The sequence below is a fragment of the Miniopterus natalensis genome, chromosome 8 (genome assembly GCF_054644295.1).
Source record: "Miniopterus natalensis isolate mMinNat1 chromosome 8, mMinNat1.hap1, whole genome shotgun sequence".
NCBI classification, from domain to species: Eukaryota; Metazoa; Chordata; class Mammalia; order Chiroptera; family Miniopteridae; genus Miniopterus; species Miniopterus natalensis.
Genome location: NC_142088.1, coordinates 40014055 through 40036774, shown reverse-complemented (window position 1 = coordinate 40036774; position 22720 = coordinate 40014055). Strand labels below are relative to the sequence as shown.

Sequence of the window (22720 nt, the reverse complement as noted above, 5' to 3'; positions counted from 1 at the left end):
AATGACATGGAGGGCATCTTTGACCTTTTCTAGAGCATTTTCAGTGCAGCAATGGGGCAGACACCAGATGAGAGTAATTGAAGACAGTAGAAGAAGTGGAAAGAGTGTGGACAACTCTTTCAAGCTCATTGTGAAGGTGAGGAGTAGGTGACAGTGAGACAAGCCAAGCCCCGACCTCACTCAACCTCGCTGCCTGCCCATCTCTCAAGAGGGAAATTTAGGCAGAAGAAACTTTCTCAAAAACAAAGGAGTTAGCCACCTAGTGCTGCTAATTCTTAGAGCAGTGACGAGCATGACCGAGGCCCTTCTGCAGCTGGAGGCCTGACTGTCCAGCAACCTGACAGAAGCCACATTGTGATCCTGTTATTTCATGACTGTTTGCAAAGGGATTCTTTCCTCTTCACCCTTGCAGAGGATAACCAAAGAAAAATTTTAAGTTTGCAGCATGTACCCAGCAGCTCTCAAGTTTTAGGGCAAAGCCTCAAGATCAGAGAAGGTATGATCACATTGGGTCAGAGTCCAAAAAGCCATCTTCAGATAACGTTGACTGAGAAGCAAGAGGTTGGCCCTCGTCAGCAGCTTCAGTGGTTCTCTATGCAGAGATTAAGAGGCCGCCCAGCACTCGGCGCTGAAGGCTGGGCCTGCCCGATCCTCCTATGCGTTCCTCCTCACCAGCTGCTCTTAGCCGCTCACTTCCATCCCCCAAACCTCTCCTCCCTGTGTCCTAGGTTTAAAGTCTGGGGCACAGGAGTATCTCAAAAACTGTCCCTTTGTCCTTTGCTAACAGAAAAGAGAACCAGCCGGTAGAGAGGAACCCAGATAATACAAGGCCTCTGGATGTGGGTGGTGGTTATAGCTACGCCCCTCCTGCTGTGAGTCATCAGTCAAATATGATTGACAGGGCAGAACAGTGCATTTTATTCATCACCAACTGCGATTAGAAAGGTGTTTGAACGCATGTTACCGCCTTGTAGCCTCTAGTTTCCATTTCAAGGTTGACTCACTGTCTCCGGTATTGGAGTAGATATGAGGAGACTTTGTCCAGAAAGACAGACCCCATAAGCAACTTCTCTCACTTCTGTTTTTTCCTGCCCTGAATTTGGCCTATCAAGTTATCCTTGAGCCTAACACCAGAGCCTGAGCAAATAAGCTCCTATGTTCTGTCTTTGAATGTCATAAGAAGTTTTTAGGTGCCCTCATGTACATAACCTTGTGCCAAGCAGAGGGCCTTCACTCAGGCTCCCGCCCACTTGGAGTACAACGTCCCGGATCTTACATCTGTGGGCTTAGCAGGCGTATGCTACAGCTCTTAGAGGATCGTGTTTAAGGGGCGAGCCGGGGGTGGGGAGGGAAGAAGCTACTCTTCTCTAAACTTTGAAAAAAAAGGGACTATGTTGTTCTAATAGAAAGAGTACAGGAAACTAAATAAACCAGATATATATATATTTTTTTAATTTCTAAAAGTCAGAAAGGTAATTGTAATTGTCCTCAGCCTCTCTGATTATATCTTTCAGGATAGAAAACTATGAATTGATAATCATTTTATCCCAAATGCTTGTTGAAGAAAGGAAAAAATGCCATCAATCCTATCAATTCTATGAAGACAGACGAGGTACTTGGAATAATCACACGGGATGTGCAGTCAGAGGTCTGGATGTGGGTCCACGTTCTCGAGCATTTGCTAAGACTTTGTGTGACACTTTGCCTAAGCCTGAACCACAAATGGAGATAACGCCTGTTCGGCCTATCCATCACATCGGAAGGATCAGGTAAGGTTCTATGTGGGAAAGGAAAGCAAATGGTAGTCAGAAAGAGGACAGGGAGGCCTGTTACCACCACTTCTAGTCAACATTAAGCTGCCAATGCAATATTTTTTAAAAGAGGTTATCAGAACTGAAAATGAAGAGACAAACGTTTTCTTATTAGAGAACAATATGACTGTCTCCACAGAAAACTTTATTTTTATTTTTTAAAAAATATATCTTTATTGATTTCAGAGAGAGGAAAGGAGAGGGAGAGAGAGAGATAGAAACATCAATGATGAGAGAGTCATTGATCGGCTGCAGTCCGCAACCCGGGCATGTGCCCTGACCGGGAATCGAACTCTGATCGCCTGGATCCTAGGTTGACGCTCAACCGCTGAGCCACGCCCAGCTGGGCTCCACAGAAAACTTTAAAGAACCTACAGGCAAACTATTAGAACTAGCAAAACAAGTAGTTAGAACTGTTAGACAAAATCAATTCACAAAAATCAGTAGCGTTTATATAGACCAGCATTGATCAACTTACACATTTAACTTAAAAAAACTACATAGGAATAAATGTAAGAAAAGACATGTAAGACCTTTCAAGAGAAAATAATTTATAAAAGGATATTAAAGTAGACTTGATTAAATGGAGATAAAGAATGGCCATGGGTAGCCCTAGCCGGTTTGGTTCAGTGGTTGGAGCTCTAGGGTCGAAGAGTTGCAGGCTCGATCCCGGGCCCCAGTGGGGTGCGTGCAGGAGGCAACCAATCAGTGTGTCTCTCACATCGATGTTTCACTCTTTCCCTCTCCCTCTCTCTCCCCCTTCCACTTTCTCTGAAAAGCAAGGGAAAAAATATCCTCTGGTGAGGATTTAAAAAAATAAAAGAATGTTCAGAACAATCTTCCTCCAAATTAATCTATAAACTCAATGTAATTCAAATAAAAGTCCTAACTTTTACTTCAATGACACTTGCCTTTCAATGGCACTTGACAATTGAATCCTAAAACTGATAGAAAGAACTAGAGCTCAGGAACAATCGAAACTATTTCGAAGGACAGGTTCAAGTGTGGGCAGAGGAAATTTGCCCTACCAAATGTCAAAACATGAAAGACATGGTATTGATCTTGTGGTCTCGGCACAGGGAAGACGGAAAGGAATAAAGGAATAGACTGACACAAATGGAAACTTGATAAATGACAGTGGTAGCACTACAACAAAGTGGGGGAAATTGGGCCATTCAATAAACTTTGCTAAGACAACTGGTTATCCATATGGAAAGCACAGACTACACCACAAGCAAAAATTATTTCAAAGTGGATTAATTAGCTAAATTGAAAGGCAAAAAATATAAAATTTTAGAGGAAAATATTTTTATGACACTAGGCAAGAGAACTTTGAAAGTTCCAACTCAAAGAAATAAAACATCTGTAAAACACCACCACCACACACAAAACACCATAAACAAAGTTAAAGGGTAAGCCTCAGACTGGGAAAAGATATCATCAGTCCATATATCTCTAAAACATGTACCCAGACTTTATTAAAAATACTTAAAAAGCAATGCAAAAGTGCAAATAACTGCAAAAAGCAAGAGGGCAAAGGATTCAAATAGGCAATTTCCTTCAGAGGAAACATAAATGGATTATACGCGTAATGAAAATATGCTCAACCTCACCAGCACGCAGAGAAATGAGAACCAAAATCAGGAGTTATCATTTCACACCCTTCATGTGGAAATGCACACACACACACACACACACACACAAGTGGCAATACTGGGGGTCTCTGCAAGGAAGTATTTCCTGTTTGAAATCAGCTTATGCAGCTGACCAGTGACTAGAGCTGGGGGGGCAGGGTGGGTGGGATGGAGGGAGAGGCGGAGAGAACAGGGTAGAGGCGAGAGGTGCAGCGCCGTGGCCTGCACTCGGCCCCGGGTGACGCGAGCACCGTGGGAAGCAGTGAGCTGGCTTTAGCCTTTGCAAGTCAATCCAAGAGGGCTGTGCGCCGTGTGAAGGGACCCTTGCAGTGACAGGCTGGGGGAGCACCACACCAGGGCAGGAGTTGAACGAGTTAAAAAAGTGGAACCAGTAAGAAAAACACGCATTGTTTCTGCTAGCTAATGAATGTTTGGTTAAGCCTACTGGTATCAATTTTTTTATATACACGTCTTAGTTTTTCTGTTTCCTCTTTAACTTCTCAGTTACACTGGCTTTTCTCCCAGATAAATTTTAAATCATTCTGTCAAATTCTAAAATAAAATTGTATTGTTTTTCATTGGAAAAAAGTATCTGTCGAGGCCAAGGATTGGGTGAGGTGTAGGAAAATGTGAAATCCTAGACACTGCTGGTAGGAGTGTAATCTGGTACGTACACTGTGGAGATCAACTTGGCAATACCTGGTAAGTGTGAAGGATATTCTATTGGCCAGTGATTGAATTTCTAGATACAAAAGGCAGAGAAACACACACGTGCACAAGGAAACATGCCAAGTATCTCATTGCAGCATTGTTTATAATAGTCAAAAATTGGAAATAACTTGTGTTCATCAAAAAAATGGATAAATTCTGATATACTAATTCAGTGAACTATCGCATTTCAAATGGAGAAATATGTCTTAACATGGATACATCTCAAAAATGAGTAAAAAAAAAAAAATCCCAAAATGTTGTGTACAGTATGATACCATTTATATAAAGTTTCAAAAACATAAAACAATCTGATATATGTACACATATAATAAGCATATAAATCCATTCATGGTATCATTCTGATAAATATCAAATTCAGAACAGCAATAACCTCTGTGGGTGGAGAAAAATTGTATGAGACAGGGCTATATAGCTTTCAACTATAGCTATAATCATTTATTTTTAAAAGAAAACAAGCAAATATTTATAAAATAACTGCAAAAACTGGATGGTAGATGCCTAGGTATTTATTATATTTTCTATATGTTTTTTGTATGTTTAAAAGGCTTCATAATTTTTAAAAAGGCACAATATGAATGCTAGCAATTTTGTTAATGTTTGCTGACAACTAGGTGGATCAAAGTGAATGAACACATTAATATAGAATAGGTGTAATTATTTCCAAGAGTAGCAGGAATGTTGATTTCTCCAAGGCTTATTTACTTATACTTAACTATGTGCCAGGCTTTGTGGGAAGTGGTTTACAGGCATGAACTGACTTAATCTCCCCTGTCGCCCTAAGATGTTACTATTATCCACATTTTACAGATTAGAAAACTGAGGCTCAGCGTGGAAAGGTAGTCAAGGTCACACAGCTAGTAAGCGGCAGAGCCAGGACATAAACCCAGGGTGCTAAGTCTAAAACCTATGCACTGCATTATACTGTGCAAGTTATTAAATGATTCAAGATTAAAAAGCCACGGAAAGTTACCAGGAGTAAAAATGAGAAAGATCCAATTAACTAAGAATTTTTAAATGACGAAGACTAAGTAAGTGGGTTTACACAATTAAAAGTGAGTCCCAAACCAAACTTCAGTCCAAATACCTAATGAAAATATAAAGGGAAGCCCATGTGGTGTTAGATATTAACTATAAAGCTAATGTTGGCAGAAAGTCATTCCTTAAGACCAAACACAGACAGACCCAGCCCTTTGATAAGAGAGTGTGCTTAGACTGCAGATGGCCTTATAAGCCTTTTAATCAGTTCTCTTGGGAACATTTCACTGGCTCATCAAGGTCCACCCTGACTCAGGCTCTAGACTGAATTTCCCCTCATCTAAGCCTGACTTACCGGCACTAACCATGACTCCTTGCTGGTATTTTCTACAGGATCAAGTCATCATGGATTTCAAGCCACTGTATTTCATGAGAAAGAACAGTACCTTCAATGTTCTAGTTGGCACTATTCGGTAGCAAACAGCAGCCTCCCAAACTTAAGAAAAAAAACTGAAGGTGGGAGGGGAGCAGTCTTTCTGGAAGGTTTTAAGGGTATCTTAAGGAACCCAGGAGCATGGAATGCGAAGAGGCACAAAACACTGGAACACAAACTAGTTTTCGGGAGGTGAGGCAGCCGCTTTCTCCATCCTTTCCTCTGCGGTTGTCGCTCTCCTCTTTGCTTTATCTCCTTCCGCTTCACATGCGTGTTCCACACGCAAGCTCACAAGACATCAGCTTTCCGATTCCGAATTCTTGGGAGAAATCATCTAATTGGCTCAGATTTGACCAGATATCCACGCTTTGTCTGATCCTCTAAACAGCTCATCCCTGAAGGTGGCAGGAAGTAATATTCAAAAATCGGAACGGAAGTTAGGGAGATGACTTATCTAATCTAACACTGCCTGGGCCCTGTTATCTAGTAATCGGAGGCTTACATTTCTTGGAGAAATTAGCTACATTCCTTTGATGGCCTTTTCCAATTTAAGGCTGGAACCACTAAATGCTAAATTCTACCTTTCAATTGAAATGAACCTAAAGATTCTTTGGCTGGCTCCTAGAAACGTTAATAGGATAGAATTCTACATCAAGGTGTAATTTCTTCAAGCATCTTATGTGTGCTTTGTTCTTTGTATTTCACCCTTTCTAGGAAGTAATCACTTTAGACACATTGTCCACTATCAATTTAGATGCTATAATTCACTTTCCACATTTTTGCAATAAAAACAAAATTACCCTCTGAATTTCCGTCAACCTGACTCACACCTTCCACCCCACACTGGTGATTCAGGAGACCCTGCCCCTCCCTACCTGCAGGTTCACCCAGGCCATTTCCAGGGGCTTTTCTATGCAAGTGGCCTCTCTAGCTTCATGCTTAGGACTTTCCTAAAATCTCTCAAACAAGCAGCAGTGTGCCCCATACCTCTTGATAAGTGGCCCCAGGCCTGGCACTAGCAGCAGCCTGCATTGGTTCATAGCTTGGCCTCTGCTGGACACCTCCAAGCCCAGCACAAGTAGCAGCCAACTACTGTTTGCTGTGTAGCTCATGCTGGGTGGCCCTGGGCAAGGCACTGGCACAGGCTGACTTTGCACCTCCCGGGAGGCCCCAGAGACAGTGCACCTGGTGGTCAGACTCGACCACGCTGGATTGCAACCCTACCACATCCACAAGTGACACACTCAAGGGGCGCCCTTGGTGAACACCAAAGCCCCACTCAAGTAAATCCTGATCCATAGGGGTATCTCCAGCACAGCAGCTCTCTGGCTGTAGTTGTAGCTGGTCCTCACAGACTATTGGTCTGGGGGTCAATTCCTCCCAGTGACGCCAACAGCAACCAAGGCTCAACTACAACAGGACAGTGCACACAGCCCACACAGGGGAGCATCTAGAAGGCCCAGCTCAGGTGACTGGGGAGGCTGAGCCACTGGACCCTACAGGACACCTACTACACAAAGCCACTCTACAGATTCCAGGAGACATAGCAGCTCTACCTAATACATAGAAACAAACACCAGGAAGCAGCCAAAATGCAAAGCAAAGAAACATGTCACAAAGGAAAGAACAGAAGAAATCTCTAGAAAAGGAACTAAATGAAATAGATCCAAGCAAGCTAACAGATACAGAGTATAAAATAATGGATGCTCAAGGATCTTAGTAAGACTATTAACTAGTGAGATGATCAATGACATAATAAAGTACTAGTCAGAAATGAAGGCTTCAGGAACTGAAAATAATAATTTACAGGGAATCAGCAGTAGAGGACACTGAGAATCAAATCAGCAATTTGGAACATGAGGAAGCAAAAATCACCCAATCAGAAGAGCAAAGAGAGAAAAAATCGAGAAATATGAATCTAGTGTAAGGAGTCTCTGGGACAACTTCATGCGGTCCAACATTCACATTATGAGGAAACCAGAAGAAAGAGAGCAAGAAATTGAAAACCTATTTGAAAAAATGACAGAAAACTTCTCCTACCTGGGGAAAGAGACTTACAAGTCCAGGAAGTGCAGAAAGTCTCAAACAAGAGGAACCCAAAGAAGCAAGACACATCATAATTAAAATGCCAAAGGTTAAAGACAGAGAGAATCTTAAAAGCAACAAGAGAAAAGCAGTTAGTTACCTACAAGGGAGCACTCATATGACTGTCAGCTGATTTCTCAATAGAAACTTTGTGGGCCAGAAGGGAGTGGCAAGAAATAGTCAAAGTGATGAAAAACATGAAACTACAACCAAGATTACCCAGCAAAGCTATCATTTAGAACTAAAGGTCAGATAAAGAGCTTCATAGATAAGAAACAGCTGAAGGAGTTCATCACCACCAAACCAGTATTAAATGAAATGTTGAAGGGTGCTCTTTAAGAAGCGGCTAATGAACAAAAGACTCTGACAAACAAAACAGACCCAGAGACAATGAAGCATGCAACCGATGGTTGTACCTCGGAGGGAAGAGGGAAGGGGGGTGGAGGGTGGAAAGAAATTACCCAAAGAAGTTATTTGCATATATGTATAACCCATGGACACAGACAATAATAGGGTGAAGTCCTGGGGAGGGGGTGGGAGCAAGGTGGAGTGGGTCAGTGGGGGGGGGGGGGGAATGGGACACCTGTAATACAACAATAAAGATAATTTTTTAAAAATTATCCCTTATTCTGAAAAATCAATGCCTGAACCATAGTCAAACAATGGAAACTCCAAAATATTGGTCCTTTCACTACAGAAAAATGAAATCTCAAGTTAATAAGCAAGTGTGAAAAAAAATGTATACCATTTATTGAGTCTCTACTATAAGCCAGACACTATACTAAATGCTTACATATTAATCCTAACAATCCTGATGGGGACTATTGTTAGCTATCCTTTTTACGATGATGAAAATTAGGTTTCAGGGCAAGAAATCTACCAAATATCACACACCTAGTATGTAGTTTAACATGGATTTAGAAGAGAAACACGGAAATTAAAAGCTGGGAGGTGGAGATGAAAGGCTGAAGGAAATAGAGGTCCGCTTTTCAGCACATCACTTTTAACACTAAAAAACTGTCTATATAATAATGAAGTGATACGAATCATGTTGCATGACAGCATACCATACATACTTTTACACTCCAATTTTGTTATGCATTTATCTTTGAGTAGCTTAGCAGTCATTTAAATTCTTCTGTTCTCTTTTCTTAATATTCACCAATATGTGCCGCTTTTACAATATTTCTCAATCCTGACTCTAGCCACACATCTGCCCATCTTTCTTCACAACCAAATTTAATACTGCATGCTTGCTGTCTCCAGAGCCTCTTGTCCTGTGCCTTCAATCGACTATTCTTACAAAAATACTCAACTGCTTAGAAAAATCAGTAGGCAACCCCTTATTGCCAGAATCAATAGCCATTTCTTGTTTTAATCCAATTTAACCTCTGTACTGTGCACGGTGTTTGTGACCGTCGTGACGCTTCCCATGGTCTGAGTCCCCTCTTCCTCTACCAGTTCCTTAAGTGTGGCTGTTTTCCAGGGTTGAGGTTAGCTCAATCATGCCCAGGGAGTATTTTAACACCCTGAACCTGAATGAATTTAAGGTGCATTTTTCTAAGATCTGTGATCCAAAAAAATTAGGTATCACTGGTAAAGATTAAATTCTAAACTCCTTTGCAATTTGACAGCCCCTCCTCCAAAACTTTTGACACTCCATCTCTCAAAAATTCCCTGGTACCTCTACTCCTCCCTTTTTAAGTAACAAACCACACTACCTTTGCTAATGCCACTTCCTCTGCCTAAGTTTCCAAAGCTTCTCCATGCAGAATTCTCCATTTCTAGAGTACTTTGTACCAGCTGGTAGTATAAATTTATAATACATTTGATATGCAAATCTACCTGAACAGGGGATGGGGCCAAATCAATGTATCTTGATACATTGATACTAAATAAAGGTGGTTTCACTAAAATACCTTGTTTCCAAGATATCAACCAATTTATTTTGTGTTCATTATCACTCACCCTGGCTGGTGTGGCTCTGTCGGAGCACCATGCCATGCACCAAAGGGTCATAGGTTTGAGTCCCAGTCAGGGCACATACCCAGGTTATGGGTTTGAGCCCCCATCGAGGCAAACAATGTTTCTCATACCAATGTTTCTCTTCCTCTCTAAAAAAAAACTATCAAAAAAAAAAAAAATCCTCAGGTGAGGATAAAAAGAAACTTACCACTCATTCACAGCAAAAAGTTTTTATACATATTTTTTATTGATTTGAGAGGGAGAAGCGAGAGGGAGAGAGAGATAGAAACGTCAATGATGAGTCATTGATCGGCTGCCTCCTGCACACCCCCTGCTGGGGATCGAGACTGCAGCAGGGGCATGTGCCCTGACCAGGAATCGAACCACTATCTCCTGGATCCTAGGTCGATGCTCAACTGCTGAGCCACGCCAGCCAGGCAACGGCAAAAAGTTTTAAACTACTTAGTGAAACAAATAGTTCTTTTGCCTTGAAGACAATTTTTACTAAGTTATTATCATTAAGCTGAAAACCAAATTATCTAACTGGTAGCATGAACATGTCAACTTATATATTTTAAAACCAAATGTTATTAAATAACCTCAAATTTCAAACATTATTGAATACAGTAAAATTTTTAAAACAAAAATTTGGAGATCATGAGCAGTCAGCATTAGGACCTGAACTACAACAAAGATGCTAAGGGGACGCTTGCTCTATTTAAATAATTCTAACCCAGCATGTTTATCAGTCACTTGAGAAGCTGTTACACAATACATATATACTCCCCATCCCTGGAGGTTTAGCAGGTCAAGGATGACGCTAGGCCTGTGGACATTTTTTAAAGGCTCCCAGCATTTTCTGAATACTGCCTGAGAACTATTTCCCATGAAATATGTTTGATATGCCTTCGGTTTATATGTACGTTTAATATTTAAGGAATTTCACTATTTGAAATATCTCAAGTATCTCACTATTTTGCCCAGTTACTTACAGAGAACCTGACTTTTTGCAATACATTTACTCCTTTAAGCTTTAAATGCTTTTTGGTTAATTGAATTCATTTTTTTTTATAAAGTCCTTAACTCTCAATCTACAGAAAATAAAATTTTCTTAAGCGATATTTTCTTTAAATTAAGGTATAGAGTACAGACACCTAGTCTACTAGATGAGTATGTTCTAATAGAAATTATGTCTATGTAAATATACTGAATATACATTAACTCCAACTTAAGAAAAATAAAGCAATTAACAAAAATAACAAATATACAGGGATGAGCAAAAGGAGGCTTACAGTTGTGAGTACCCAAGTTTATTCTTGAACTTATCAATTATTGTATTATTTATATGAACTGTAAACCTACTTTTGCCCATCCCTGTAGCTACAATAAATATTGCACTAACACGTAATAGATTTTATAACTAGAAAAACAGTGATTTCAGGGTAACTCTTCAAATGTTGTTTGCAGAGTATACTTAACATTTTTTTAATACAAAAATAGAAATTTTTGAAAATCACCCGCACTAAGGATGAATAATGCTTTCTTCTACAGGTAAAGATCCATGTTTCACTGGTATATTTCTAGTGAGCACTCAAAAAAATACAAAAACTTATTTAAATAATTTTCAAGACTACTAAAGACTTACTTTTGTCACTGCATTCATGCTCTAAGAACTGATAAAATATGCTTGAAAACTCATGGATCAAAAATGCTCTATAAACCTTCTGTAAAATTTCAATATTATTTTAAAACATCTTTACTATCACCAAAGTTTTTTAATCTCCTGGCTTAATGGCTATTTTGCTTAGTGAGCAACCTCTTAACATAATCCTCTTCACACATCCTAAATAAAATTTTTAAAAAATTATCTAAAGGAGTTTGAAGATTCAAATTCTAATCCTTGTAACTTCGAAATGTACATTCCATTAATTTCTATAATTCCAAGTCCAGCACAAGCTTAAGTTTCGTTCAGAAAATATTTGTGTTTGTATGTATATCTAGAGTTGTCCTATGCACTCAAAGATATGGACTATGTCAGATTGAGCCTGGAAAACAGACAATAGAAATCTTTACCCCCACTGTACATATGTAGAGAACTGGATTTTTAATTTAAAAATGTCTAAGATGCAGTCATGTTAATATTAAATTTTTCCTTCCTCCTACTGTGCCTTTATCACAGAAATACACAAATTCAAAACATAATCTTTTCAAGTAACTCTTGCTATCATTACCAAAGCTTATCTTTTTCAAAAATCTTCATGTAAATTCAAGTTTTTGATAAGTCAAAATATTCTGTGCACTGCTTTAACAAGGAGAACATAAACAAGGTTTCCAAAATGGGATTGATAAAATTGTTATTATTCAATGTGGGCAGAGTTAAAAGTTGTTTTTTCAAGTTTTATTTAATAAGCTTATTCTTAGGTAAAAATTTAGTTACCCACTGGTACCTCTATTCTTCCCTTTTAAGCAAATAGACCTGTTTAAAGAACATTTCGGTGTCTGAAATCAACACTAGGCAAGTAAAAGGCTAAGTTGGAGAGAAACCAGATTTCCTTACCCCGTATTTTAAATGCACAGGAATACAACAAACTCAAAAGAAAAAAAAATAGTGTTTTATTAACTACCACACTGTTATAATACACTTTAAACGTACAATAAGGTAGCCTTTAAATTTGAGGTGGTCTTAAGAATAACAAATGAACAGAATTCCAAATTTTTGAAATAGGTGAACTGCTGCAGTTATTGGTATACATTTAGGAAAATTGTATAGCTCTTACAAGACCAGCAATGAAACTTTATTTTGTACATTTTTTTAATAATTGAAAATATAAACAATAATTAAAAAATAAAAGAAAATACAGCGTAATAAAAAACATACATTTCTCAATTAAATGTACTGAATACATATAAATTTTAAGGGAAGAAGCAAAAAAAGAAATTGGTTGATATTTAAGTGCAGACTGACTACCTAGACAAAAAAAAAAAAAACTTAAAAAATATCATAAAACCACTAGTTTTCTATGACTAGTATCCATATGGTTGGAGTATCGTCACTATGGAAGTGATTTTGTTATGTTTGCATATGTTATACTTTACTGGTAATTTACATGATGGCTTTTAAGGCCCTGGCAGACATATGGTTTTTGGAAACAGGATTGGATAAAAAAGTCACTGCTAAGACGCAATACACCTTATTTTTTTGGTCCTCCAATACGCAAGAAAAGGGATATCTCACTATAACATTTGTTTACCACCCAAATGCCTCAACCTATACATTTTAAATTTTTTAAACATTGGTTATATTGCCCAACTTCATTATTGAAAGAATATTAACAAGACATTATTTTGGCAAATTAAATCTTAAACATGGCTTTTCAACAGGATTTAAAAGGTGACTATCCCTAGAGTTCCATGTTAAAATGTAGTTTTCAAAATCTTACAAGAGTAATGCTTAAAATATTGTACATAGTTAACCTAATTAAAATAATTAGCTTCAAAATGACAAATTGATAAGCTAAGTAAAGCCTACGCTATGTAACATTTGCTTGGAAACTTGATTTGTCAGTTATGCATAATAAAAATTCCAGTCATCAAGAAAATTACAAAAATTTTTTTATCATAACATGATTTCTTTCACCCACCAACTTTTTTTATCTTACAATAGATAAATACCAACATGTTCTCATTTTTACACTAAACCACACAGGATTGATGCATTTGGTTAGACTACCATTCGCATTGTTAAATTCAATTTTCTTTATATAACTTGGTAAAATTTCATTTCTTCTAGATTCCAAAAGTACCTACAAAACCCATGCAATTTTACCATTTTTAATATACTATGGAATATCATACAAAGTAAGGCATTTCAGTGTCATGTATAACCAAGTTACTGTCAATCCAAAAATTTTTGCACATCAATAAAAAGATATCTAAGAACTTAGGAACAATATTCTTCTCACTACTGTATAAAAATAACCACAATGAATAAGTATTTGTGTAATATTTACTCCATTGTCTCATTTCCAGAAACTGTGACAAGCTGTAAAGGTATTTCAGTGTTGGTAAGGATATCTTGATTGCTGGTGGTGGAAGTATTAACAGTTCCTATCCCTGAAACAGAACCTTGTTGAATATTTGCAAGGATAAGTGTTGTTCCTCCTGCAGTAATCAAAGTATCATCTCGTGCAGCTTCCACAGATGCCAGCACTGTACTGCTAGAGTGAATACCTTTTTTATTCTGATGTGTTTTAATATGTTTGGCAAGATGATCACTTCTCATAAAACGTTTTGAACATTCTGGACAAACAAATTTCTTCTCACCTGTTAGAAATAAAATTAAGTTACTTAGTTTTCAAAAGTCAGCAACAAACTGTTAATTCCCTGAGAAAGAAAATAAGCCAACATTGACAGGTAAGGACAGGGAACAGAGTTCAGTTAAAATTTTATTAGTTTCATGAACTGCCTCTGCAAATTTCTCTCAGAGAGTACGTCCCCTCAAAATAAACGTCTTTACTTTCTGATGAAAAGCAATCTTCAAACGTATATTACAGACAATCATTCAGATATTATTTTCATATCTTAACTGCTAAGTTTGTTTTAAAACATGTTACAAGGTATCAGCTAAAAAATGACCATCTGTAACATACAGGAGGTCCTCTAATAAAACTGTTTTGTTCAACTTTTTTTTTATAACTATGAGAAGAAAATAAAATTGACTTCTAGCAGAGCCACTATGTGGAGTTTGCAAATTCTCCCCATGTGTGGTGTGGATTTTCTCCAGGTACTCTGGGTCCCTCCCACATCCCAAAACTGTGCACGTGAGCTGAGCTGGTTTGTCTCCAGTGTCTCAGTCTGAGTGAGCGGCAGGTGTAGGTGTGAGTGCACCCTGCGATGGAAGGGAGTCTTCCCAAGGCTGGTTCCTGTCTTGCACACCCAGAGATGCTGAGAGGCTCTGGCCACCCACAACCCTGAACCTGGGATAAGCAGGTTGGAAAATCCTCTGTTTTTATTCATCATTCATATTCATATATATATGTATATTTCACAAGTATTTCAATGTTTAATATTACAAGTGTAGAAGTGTTTTGGGTCTTTATTTAGAAGTGTAGTGAAGTTTTTGTGACCAGAAATATGCCACAGGAACTTAACTCTTGTTTATATCAATTAGCTATGGTAAAAGTGTTTTTGTTATACATCATTTCACCTAAAAGTCTGTTTCTAAGAACCTACCAACAACATTAAGTGAGGACTCATTGTATTCCTTTAAAGGAAAGTATACAGCTTTAAACTATATTTAAGGTATTACTACTAGTATGTTGTATCTATGATGGTAAACTTCCAACTCTTAAATCTGAATTCAAGTAACTACACAGAGTACTCCTAGATTAAAGCAAAGATGCAATCTTGAGGTCCACTAAGATTGAGTAATCCCAAAAGATGGTGAGCTGACTTGATTTCATCTGAAATAATTAAGAGCAAGCTTAACATATTATAATGTTAAAATTAATAAGACCTTGATACCTAAATATATCTCCCAACATGAATAAAATATTTTTTATACAAAAGACAGACTAAATTCTATTATGTTGAAGACCTACTATGTAAGAGGATTAGAAGAGAAGGCAAAAGGCCAGCCTAAAAGGAATCCAGAGAAATCCACCAACAAATCTAGTATTTTCTTCAATATGCCTTATCTATCTCGTTCCAGCACTTCTGCTCTAGGCAGGTCCTCATCAGATCTCAAGTTTGAATCATAGTGCAATGACACCCTTGTCTTTCCCTCTCTAACCTAAGAAATTAATGCCAGACAAATCTTCCTTAAATACCAAATTTTATTACAGTACAAAACTTCACTAAGTAGTATGGGAATGCAAGACTAACTTGCAGATAACCAAGATTATGACTCAATCCTACTTAACAAAAATGAGTTACATAAAAATCTCATCTTCACTCATGTCAAATGATCTCTCACCTCTTTTATTCACATACTATTCTTCTGAGAAGGTTATTTCCTAAAGTATCTCTTGGAACATTAGTCCTGAGATATGCTCCACAGCAAATGTCACAATGATCAAAGATAGTTCGGAAATGCTACACACACTACACATACCCCACCCCCCCAGATGCACGGTGCTTGTCAACATTCAATTAAAGGTCCTAAGAGGGCACATGTAGTAACCCTCTTTAACTGAGTGTTTCCCACACATTTGATCATAGACCTTTTTTACCCTTTTACGTTGCTTTTTATATCCTGATCAAATTCCATTCAGGTAAAGTGTGTTATAGGGCCATCTTAAGATCTACTATCCCAGCCCACTGCCCAACAATGCCTTACTATCTCAAGCAATAATGATCTCTGCCTCTGAGCATACTTTCGTATATTGTTTGTTGCAGTTACAAACAGCTCATCTGTATACCTACCTACCTGATGAGTGAGACAGAAACTAAAACAAGTAGAGCATCTAATATGTATACTATTAAATACTTCATGGGTTACTTTATGTAACATTTAAAGCAATACAAGATGTATGAAAGCAGGTCAGAGACAGCTTAGTTGTTTTATCTAACAGAGTTCATGGGTTTGAAATGTCCTCCATTTCACCATGCTTCTTCCTTCTAAGCTCTCTAGGGACTGTAAATGCATTACATATTTTTCAATTCTTCAGTGTTGAGCACAGACTGATGAACATCTTGATCATTACATGCTAGCAGGAGAAAATGATCTCTAAGCTATAGTAAATTAGGATTCAGTTTGGGTCATTCCTAGGTCCACTTCATGTAAGAACCACACACTATATAAAAACAATTAAATGGAAGAATCTTAACATCAACAATGCCTTGGTTATTCCTCAATGAACTGTCTTTTGCTTACCTCACAGATATTAAAACAAGAGAAAAGGTGAAATGCCTAAATTCATCAAAGGAAAGGGGATTATTTTTTATTAAAGTGTTAAGGAGGAGGATGGAAGAAGACAGATCAAGAGTAAAAGCAGACAATAATTTAAAACATTCAACATAAACAATAATAGCATAAATGTGGCTTAAGACAGTCAATAATGTCAAAACAAAACAAAAACTAAAAAAGAAAAAAGCTAACCAAAGTCTGCATAAAATAAAATGTTATTTTGCAATACAAGTCATACTGGCTTGTTTGGAATTAGTGTTTTTTAATCGGTGTTAATGAAGACAAAAAATTTGATGAGATTGGTCACATTTTTAAAATTCATCTCAGTAAGGTATTCTAAAAAACAAACAAATCAAAACAAAAACTTTTAAGGTAGTAGGTAGTCCTGTAATTCACTTTTGTCTGTTAAAAGTAAATATTAGTAACCTGTATGTGTTCTTCTGTGCCTCTGTAATTCATCACTTCGAGTAAATCTTTTACCACAGAACATCCAGTTACAAACAAAAGGGCGCTCCCCAGAATGCCAACGCAGATGAGCTCTCAGATGTGAGGTCTTCCCATAGACTTTACCACATCCTGGTATATGACATATGTGTTGCTTCTTTTTCCCAAGATTGGTACCTCTAAAAAACACACACAGAATAATATATGCTTATATGAAAATATTCAAATGGGCATTACCACTTATATATCCCCATGTTGAATTTCAAATAGAAGACATTATCACCATGAGATAAGAAACCACGACCAATTAAAATCAATGTAAATAAAAACTTGTATGTCTCAAACATGTAAGTTTTACACATTAATTTTACTCAAGAATTAATGTGCCCAGCTGGTGTGGCTCACTGGTTGAGCACTGACCTATGAACCAGGAGATCATGGTTTGATTCCTGGTCAGGGCACATGCCCAGGTTGTGGGCTCGATCCCCAGTAGGGGGCATGCAGGAGGCAGCTGATCAATGATTCTCTCATCATTGCTGTTTCTCCCCCTCTCCCTTCCTCTCTCTGAAATAAAAATATTATAAAAAAAAAAAGTTAATGCAACTGCTGTCCAAATGAAAGTATATTCAAGTATTATATAATTTAAAGGGACATTTCACATATAAAAAATACGTAATAAAGCTATTTATTATTCTGTCAGAACCATTCACAAATTCTATGCGTAGGCCTAATCCCAACTTAGCTGTATGGGAAACTAAGTGGTCTACTCAAAGTCATGCTGTCAGCTAATTTAAAAAGGAAATAAACCAAGCATGAATGCATAACTAATCACAGGTACAATTAAAAGGTAGATAGGCACCTTAAGAAGATTTTCATTAACATGATTTACGCATATTTATTTATATATTCGCATGGCCACATCCTGAATATACACTGGAGAAAGTTAAAAAAAAATCTGGACAAAGCCTTGTCTTAGCTCTCTTAGGACTACATGAAATAAATATAAATAAAAATTATCTTTACAGTTAAAATTCCCTTCAAATTAACCATGCAAAGAATACTCAAAATTATACATCAGCAATATAATAAAATACAGTTTTCCACATCGCAAAATTTGACATTTGTTATATTTCAGTATTGATACCAAGAACAGGGCTTGGGAGATATATGCTTAGATGGATGAACAGAGGTATCTTATCCTAAGCAAGAAGAAAATCTTTTTGATTCCATAGCTGGTATTCAAATAATATTAAACACTACTCACGCTTTAAAAAGAAATTAGGCTAGTTACTGAATAAAAATGAGTTTATAAAAAAAAATTTTAGACTCACAACTGTCAAAATCATATTATATAAATTTTGCAATGTTTCTCTGAGATTAACAAAGGTACATTTAAGAACCCCCCAACTTCCCCTCCTCCCCCAATCTCAGTCTAAGCTAGAGCCTATAAAACTTCTATAAGCCTGAAAATCCTCCTGTATATAATATACCTATCATTTTTCAAATTTTACTGGAAAAATGCGTATTTCCCCACATTTATATTTTAATGTACTCACACTCAGTAGCATGTGAAATTGCCATAGGACAAACAGTGCTAAACGGTGCAGTGCTGGCTGTTAGATGCCATAGGTGTTCTGAACAGGGAGACATCAATGTGGGCTCCAGTAGTTAGAGAAGGCTTCGTGGAGGAGGTGGGTAGGATTTAGATAGAAAGGAGGGAAGGCATTCCAGGCAGAGGAATAGCATAAGTAAAGACAAGGAGGAGTCATGCTGTTGTCTCAAGGGCAAGGATGTCATAATCTAACACAATTCTAGTTTCTGCTCCAGTCCACCCCCAATTTCTGCAACTCTTTTCAAAGAGCTGAGTTGAGTGAAACAGATTTTTCTGGCTCACCTATAATGCCAAAGTCTTAACCAAAGCCAATGTGGTTTCCATTTAATTTAGCTTTTTAAATTTATTCTTAAATAGCCCTAAGAAAAAGAGCATTGCTTGCGGCTACTGGTGTACAAACCAATTTTACATTTTGTGTTCACCATAGCAATTTCACAGAGAACCCAATTTGGTTCACTGTTATACTCATGACTTCTTACCTCTCTTCTAAGCCTACCACTCAGGTGAATGAATCAATGTGCTTTTATAAACTCAAAAGTGCTATTTTACTAACTTAGCAAAATTTAGCTTGAAAACACTAACAAAAGCACAAGATTGTAACATATTACAGCAACAAATCTGGGTTCTCAAAGAACCAAGAAACCAGGGAAAGATAAAGATATTCCTCATTATTAAAGATACTAAAGTTATTCTTCATTATAAGGAAATAAGAAACATTCATTGTTTGGAAATGGGACAGGTATCTAAGAAAGAAAATAAAAACAGATGGGCACACATAAATATATAATTTAAGGGAAAAGCTCAAAACCCAGGTTCAAGTTTTCATTTAAAAAGGAAATTTTATTCCAGAGAAGATCTAAATATGCTAGATAATGGATTTATGGTGTGTGATGTTAAAGGAAGGAAAAGAACTGAAGTAAATTTCTCAACAAACTTCAGGTAACAAAAGATTTAGCCATAAGTTTTCTTCATAATCATTCCTCTAATACTCATTATATAACCTGAAAAAGGAACAATTTTAAGTTTCTACTATTCTTGAGTGCCTAAGCGTGCTCCAAATAATTTAATCATGCCAAGATAAGAGTGACAGAATAAATAAAGGTAGAGGGATTAAGAAAAACTAAATAAATCAAGTCTTTCTTTTGATTGGGATAGGATAAACAGGACACAAACTGACACACTGACAAAGAAAACAGATTTTGCAAAATAATTTTTTAAAATATGGATTGATGTTTAATCTACACAAAACCTACGTAACAGTAATACCTTTAGAATCTATTTCACTTTATAAAAATTATTTGTCTCTTCCACTTGAGTAAAAAATTTCTGGCCTGGCCAGGCGTGGCTCAGCGGTTGAGCATCAACCTAGGATCCAGGCAATCGGGGTTCGATTCCCGGTCAGGGCACATGCCCGGGTTGCAGGCTCCATACCCAGTCGGGGGCATGCAGGAGGCAGCCAATCAATGACTCTCTCATCATTGGTGTTTCTATCTCTCTATCCCTCTCCTTTCCTCTCTCTGTAATCAATAAAGATATATTTAAAACAAAAAAATTTTCTGAAGGCTGGTTCTGCTTAACAAATATTGGCTAAATGGCCAAATGAATACTATTTTTTATATTTAATTATATTTTACATCTTGCTCAAAAGGGTAAACAAATGAAATTTAGTTCTCTAAATTAATGCCAACTTACACATATATTTTTTTAAAAGAATATGAGAAAAAAGGCTAATAATCTAAATTTTTTTTTTTAAGTACCACCTATCTCACCTTTACAGAACATTTTGGACTATTTGGGATTTACTATATATGTTATGCTTTTATTAGACATAGCAATTGTCAATGATACAACTGTGCCTGCCATATATACTGAATTTTGTTCAAATGAGTTGTAAGAAACAATACATTTGTCTTAAGAACATCAATTTTGAATTGCTTAGAATAAGTTATTTTAAAATGAACTCACAAAACTTCTAGAAAAAATATAAATAGTTTTATAATCCTCAGGATTGAAAAGATTTTTAAAAGCAGGATAACAACAAGGCATCTCATAAAAACTGATCAACTAAAAATTTGGGGCTTAAAAATGTTTGCAAACTTTAAGTGATGAAACTCATCTTTACTTGTATAACAATGCAGTTTGCAAACCACTGACATAAAGTTGAAAAGCAATGTAAAACCAGAAAAAATATGTGTATGACAGAGTTAAACACACAAATTAACAGATTCACAAAAGACATAAACAATTCACAAAATAAATTTTAAAATGATAAAATAAACATACCAAAAAATGTTCAATCTCACAAATAAAAAATATACTAAATAAAACAATATTGAGGTACTACTTTTTATCTGTCAGGCTTTAAAAGGTTTGAAAAAAATGACAAAATCCATTATTGGCATGGGTATAGAAAAGCAAATACTCTCATGCACCACTGATGGAATAAATTGATACAGGCTTTCTAACAGACAATTCCCTTTGATCCAAGAATTCCACTTCTGCCAACTTACACTGATGAAATAATCAGACAAATGTGCAAAGATGAGTGGGTTAGAACGACAATAAACTCCCAAAAAAGATGTTAAATTCTTATGTATTCATACAATATACTATACAGCCATAAAAAAGTTGATACAAACTATGGAGACTCGGAAATGTGGTCACAAAAATTTTCAGAATGAGAACAGACATGTAAAGCAGTGAGAATAAAATGACTGTACTTTAAAATATACGTCAAGTCTGAAAGAATATACATAAAAATGTCACAATGGTTATCTTGAAGTGGGATAGGATTTTGGAATTCTTTTATACTATTCTATACTTGAGTTTTTATGAGCATGTATTAGTTTAATAAACATATATTTTAAAGATTTTCATTTTAAAGAATAAGTAAAACAAGCCAGACCTTGATCCTCAATTAGATTTGACTTTCATAAACAATTATCTTGAAAGATCCTCAAAAAACAAGTTGATTTCAAAAATTACTGCCTAAATAGAATTCCATTTACTTATTTATTCACCAAACTATTTCAAATAAATAAAATTTCAAACAACTGAATAATTACCAGTAAATACAAATATCTAAGCATCAGATGCAGAAGCAAATCCACTTAAGAGGCATTAGTGATAAAGTTCTGGAGTAAGAAACTGGGACCAGATACCTGTCCTATGTGCTCATATGAGTCACTCGCCTCTATATGCCTCACTTGGAAGACTATCTAGGAACACAGTAAGCTCTCAATGTTATAAGTTATTATCATTACTGTCATTGCTAACTGGCTGATCAATGTGCAAATCAGCTAATAAGATCAACTCAAAGGCAAAGTCTCTATTATATCAAACTCATTAACTGTATCAATAGCATTTTTGTCTATTTAAACAGTGCATTTCAGAGAGAGGTATGGTTAAGGCCTTTTGCTATGACTGAAGATTTAGCTAGTATGTCTTTACAGTTCTCAGTTTTTGCTCTATATATTTCAAAGATGTGGGGGAAAGATAGCATGACTACTAAATCTTCTTGGTGAAAATTTCGTAGTATTAAGGAATATACCCCTATCTGCTCATTTGATGATATTTACCTTAACCCTGCCTTGCCTGATATTAACATTGCTATACAAGTTCTCTTTGTTAGCATTTGCCTAATCAATCTTTTTCCATCCTCTTAGCTTCAACATTCCTGTACCAATTTATTTGAGGTGTTTCATCTAATCAAAATAAAGCTGGATTTTATGTTCTTTAAAAATGATCTGAGTCTCCATCCCTTAATTATTAAGCTTAATCCATCCACATTAAATTACTGATCTGTTTTGAGTTTATTCCTGTCATGTTATTCTGTCTTAATGTTTATTTTTAAAAACACTAAATTGAAATATTACAGTTCTACTTTTTTAAAAATTCCATCATTAAGGCTTATTATTCATTTCTGTTGAAAATGAAAATGCTTATGGTTATCAACTATTTCTGAACTTGTGTTTATACAACTGCTATTCTCAAGCTAAGAATCATCTTTCTATCTGTATTTAGGCAAATCCTACTGCCAATTTGCAAACAGGCTCATTTCTGAAATGGGCCTGTTAAATGGCATCTGTTACACTGTTGTTTTTTAAAAAAAAAAAAAAAAAA

General features: G+C 36.5%; 1 protein-coding gene across 1 annotated transcript in view; it reads right to left on the bottom strand.

The window, feature by feature from the left end:
- Positions 1–12225: 12225 nt before the first annotated feature.
- SP3 (Sp3 transcription factor) overlaps positions 12226–22720 on the bottom strand; it is a 54361-nt gene continuing 43866 nt past the window's right edge. The window contains exons 6-7 of the mRNA XM_087819767.1: positions 16969–17165; positions 12226–13958 (exon numbers count right to left, since the gene is read on the bottom strand). Of these exons, the coding sequence (XP_087675893.1) occupies positions 13642–13958; positions 16969–17165 (514 nt within the window). The 3' untranslated portion in view covers positions 12226–13641. The remainder of the gene's footprint in view (positions 13959–16968; positions 17166–22720) is intronic.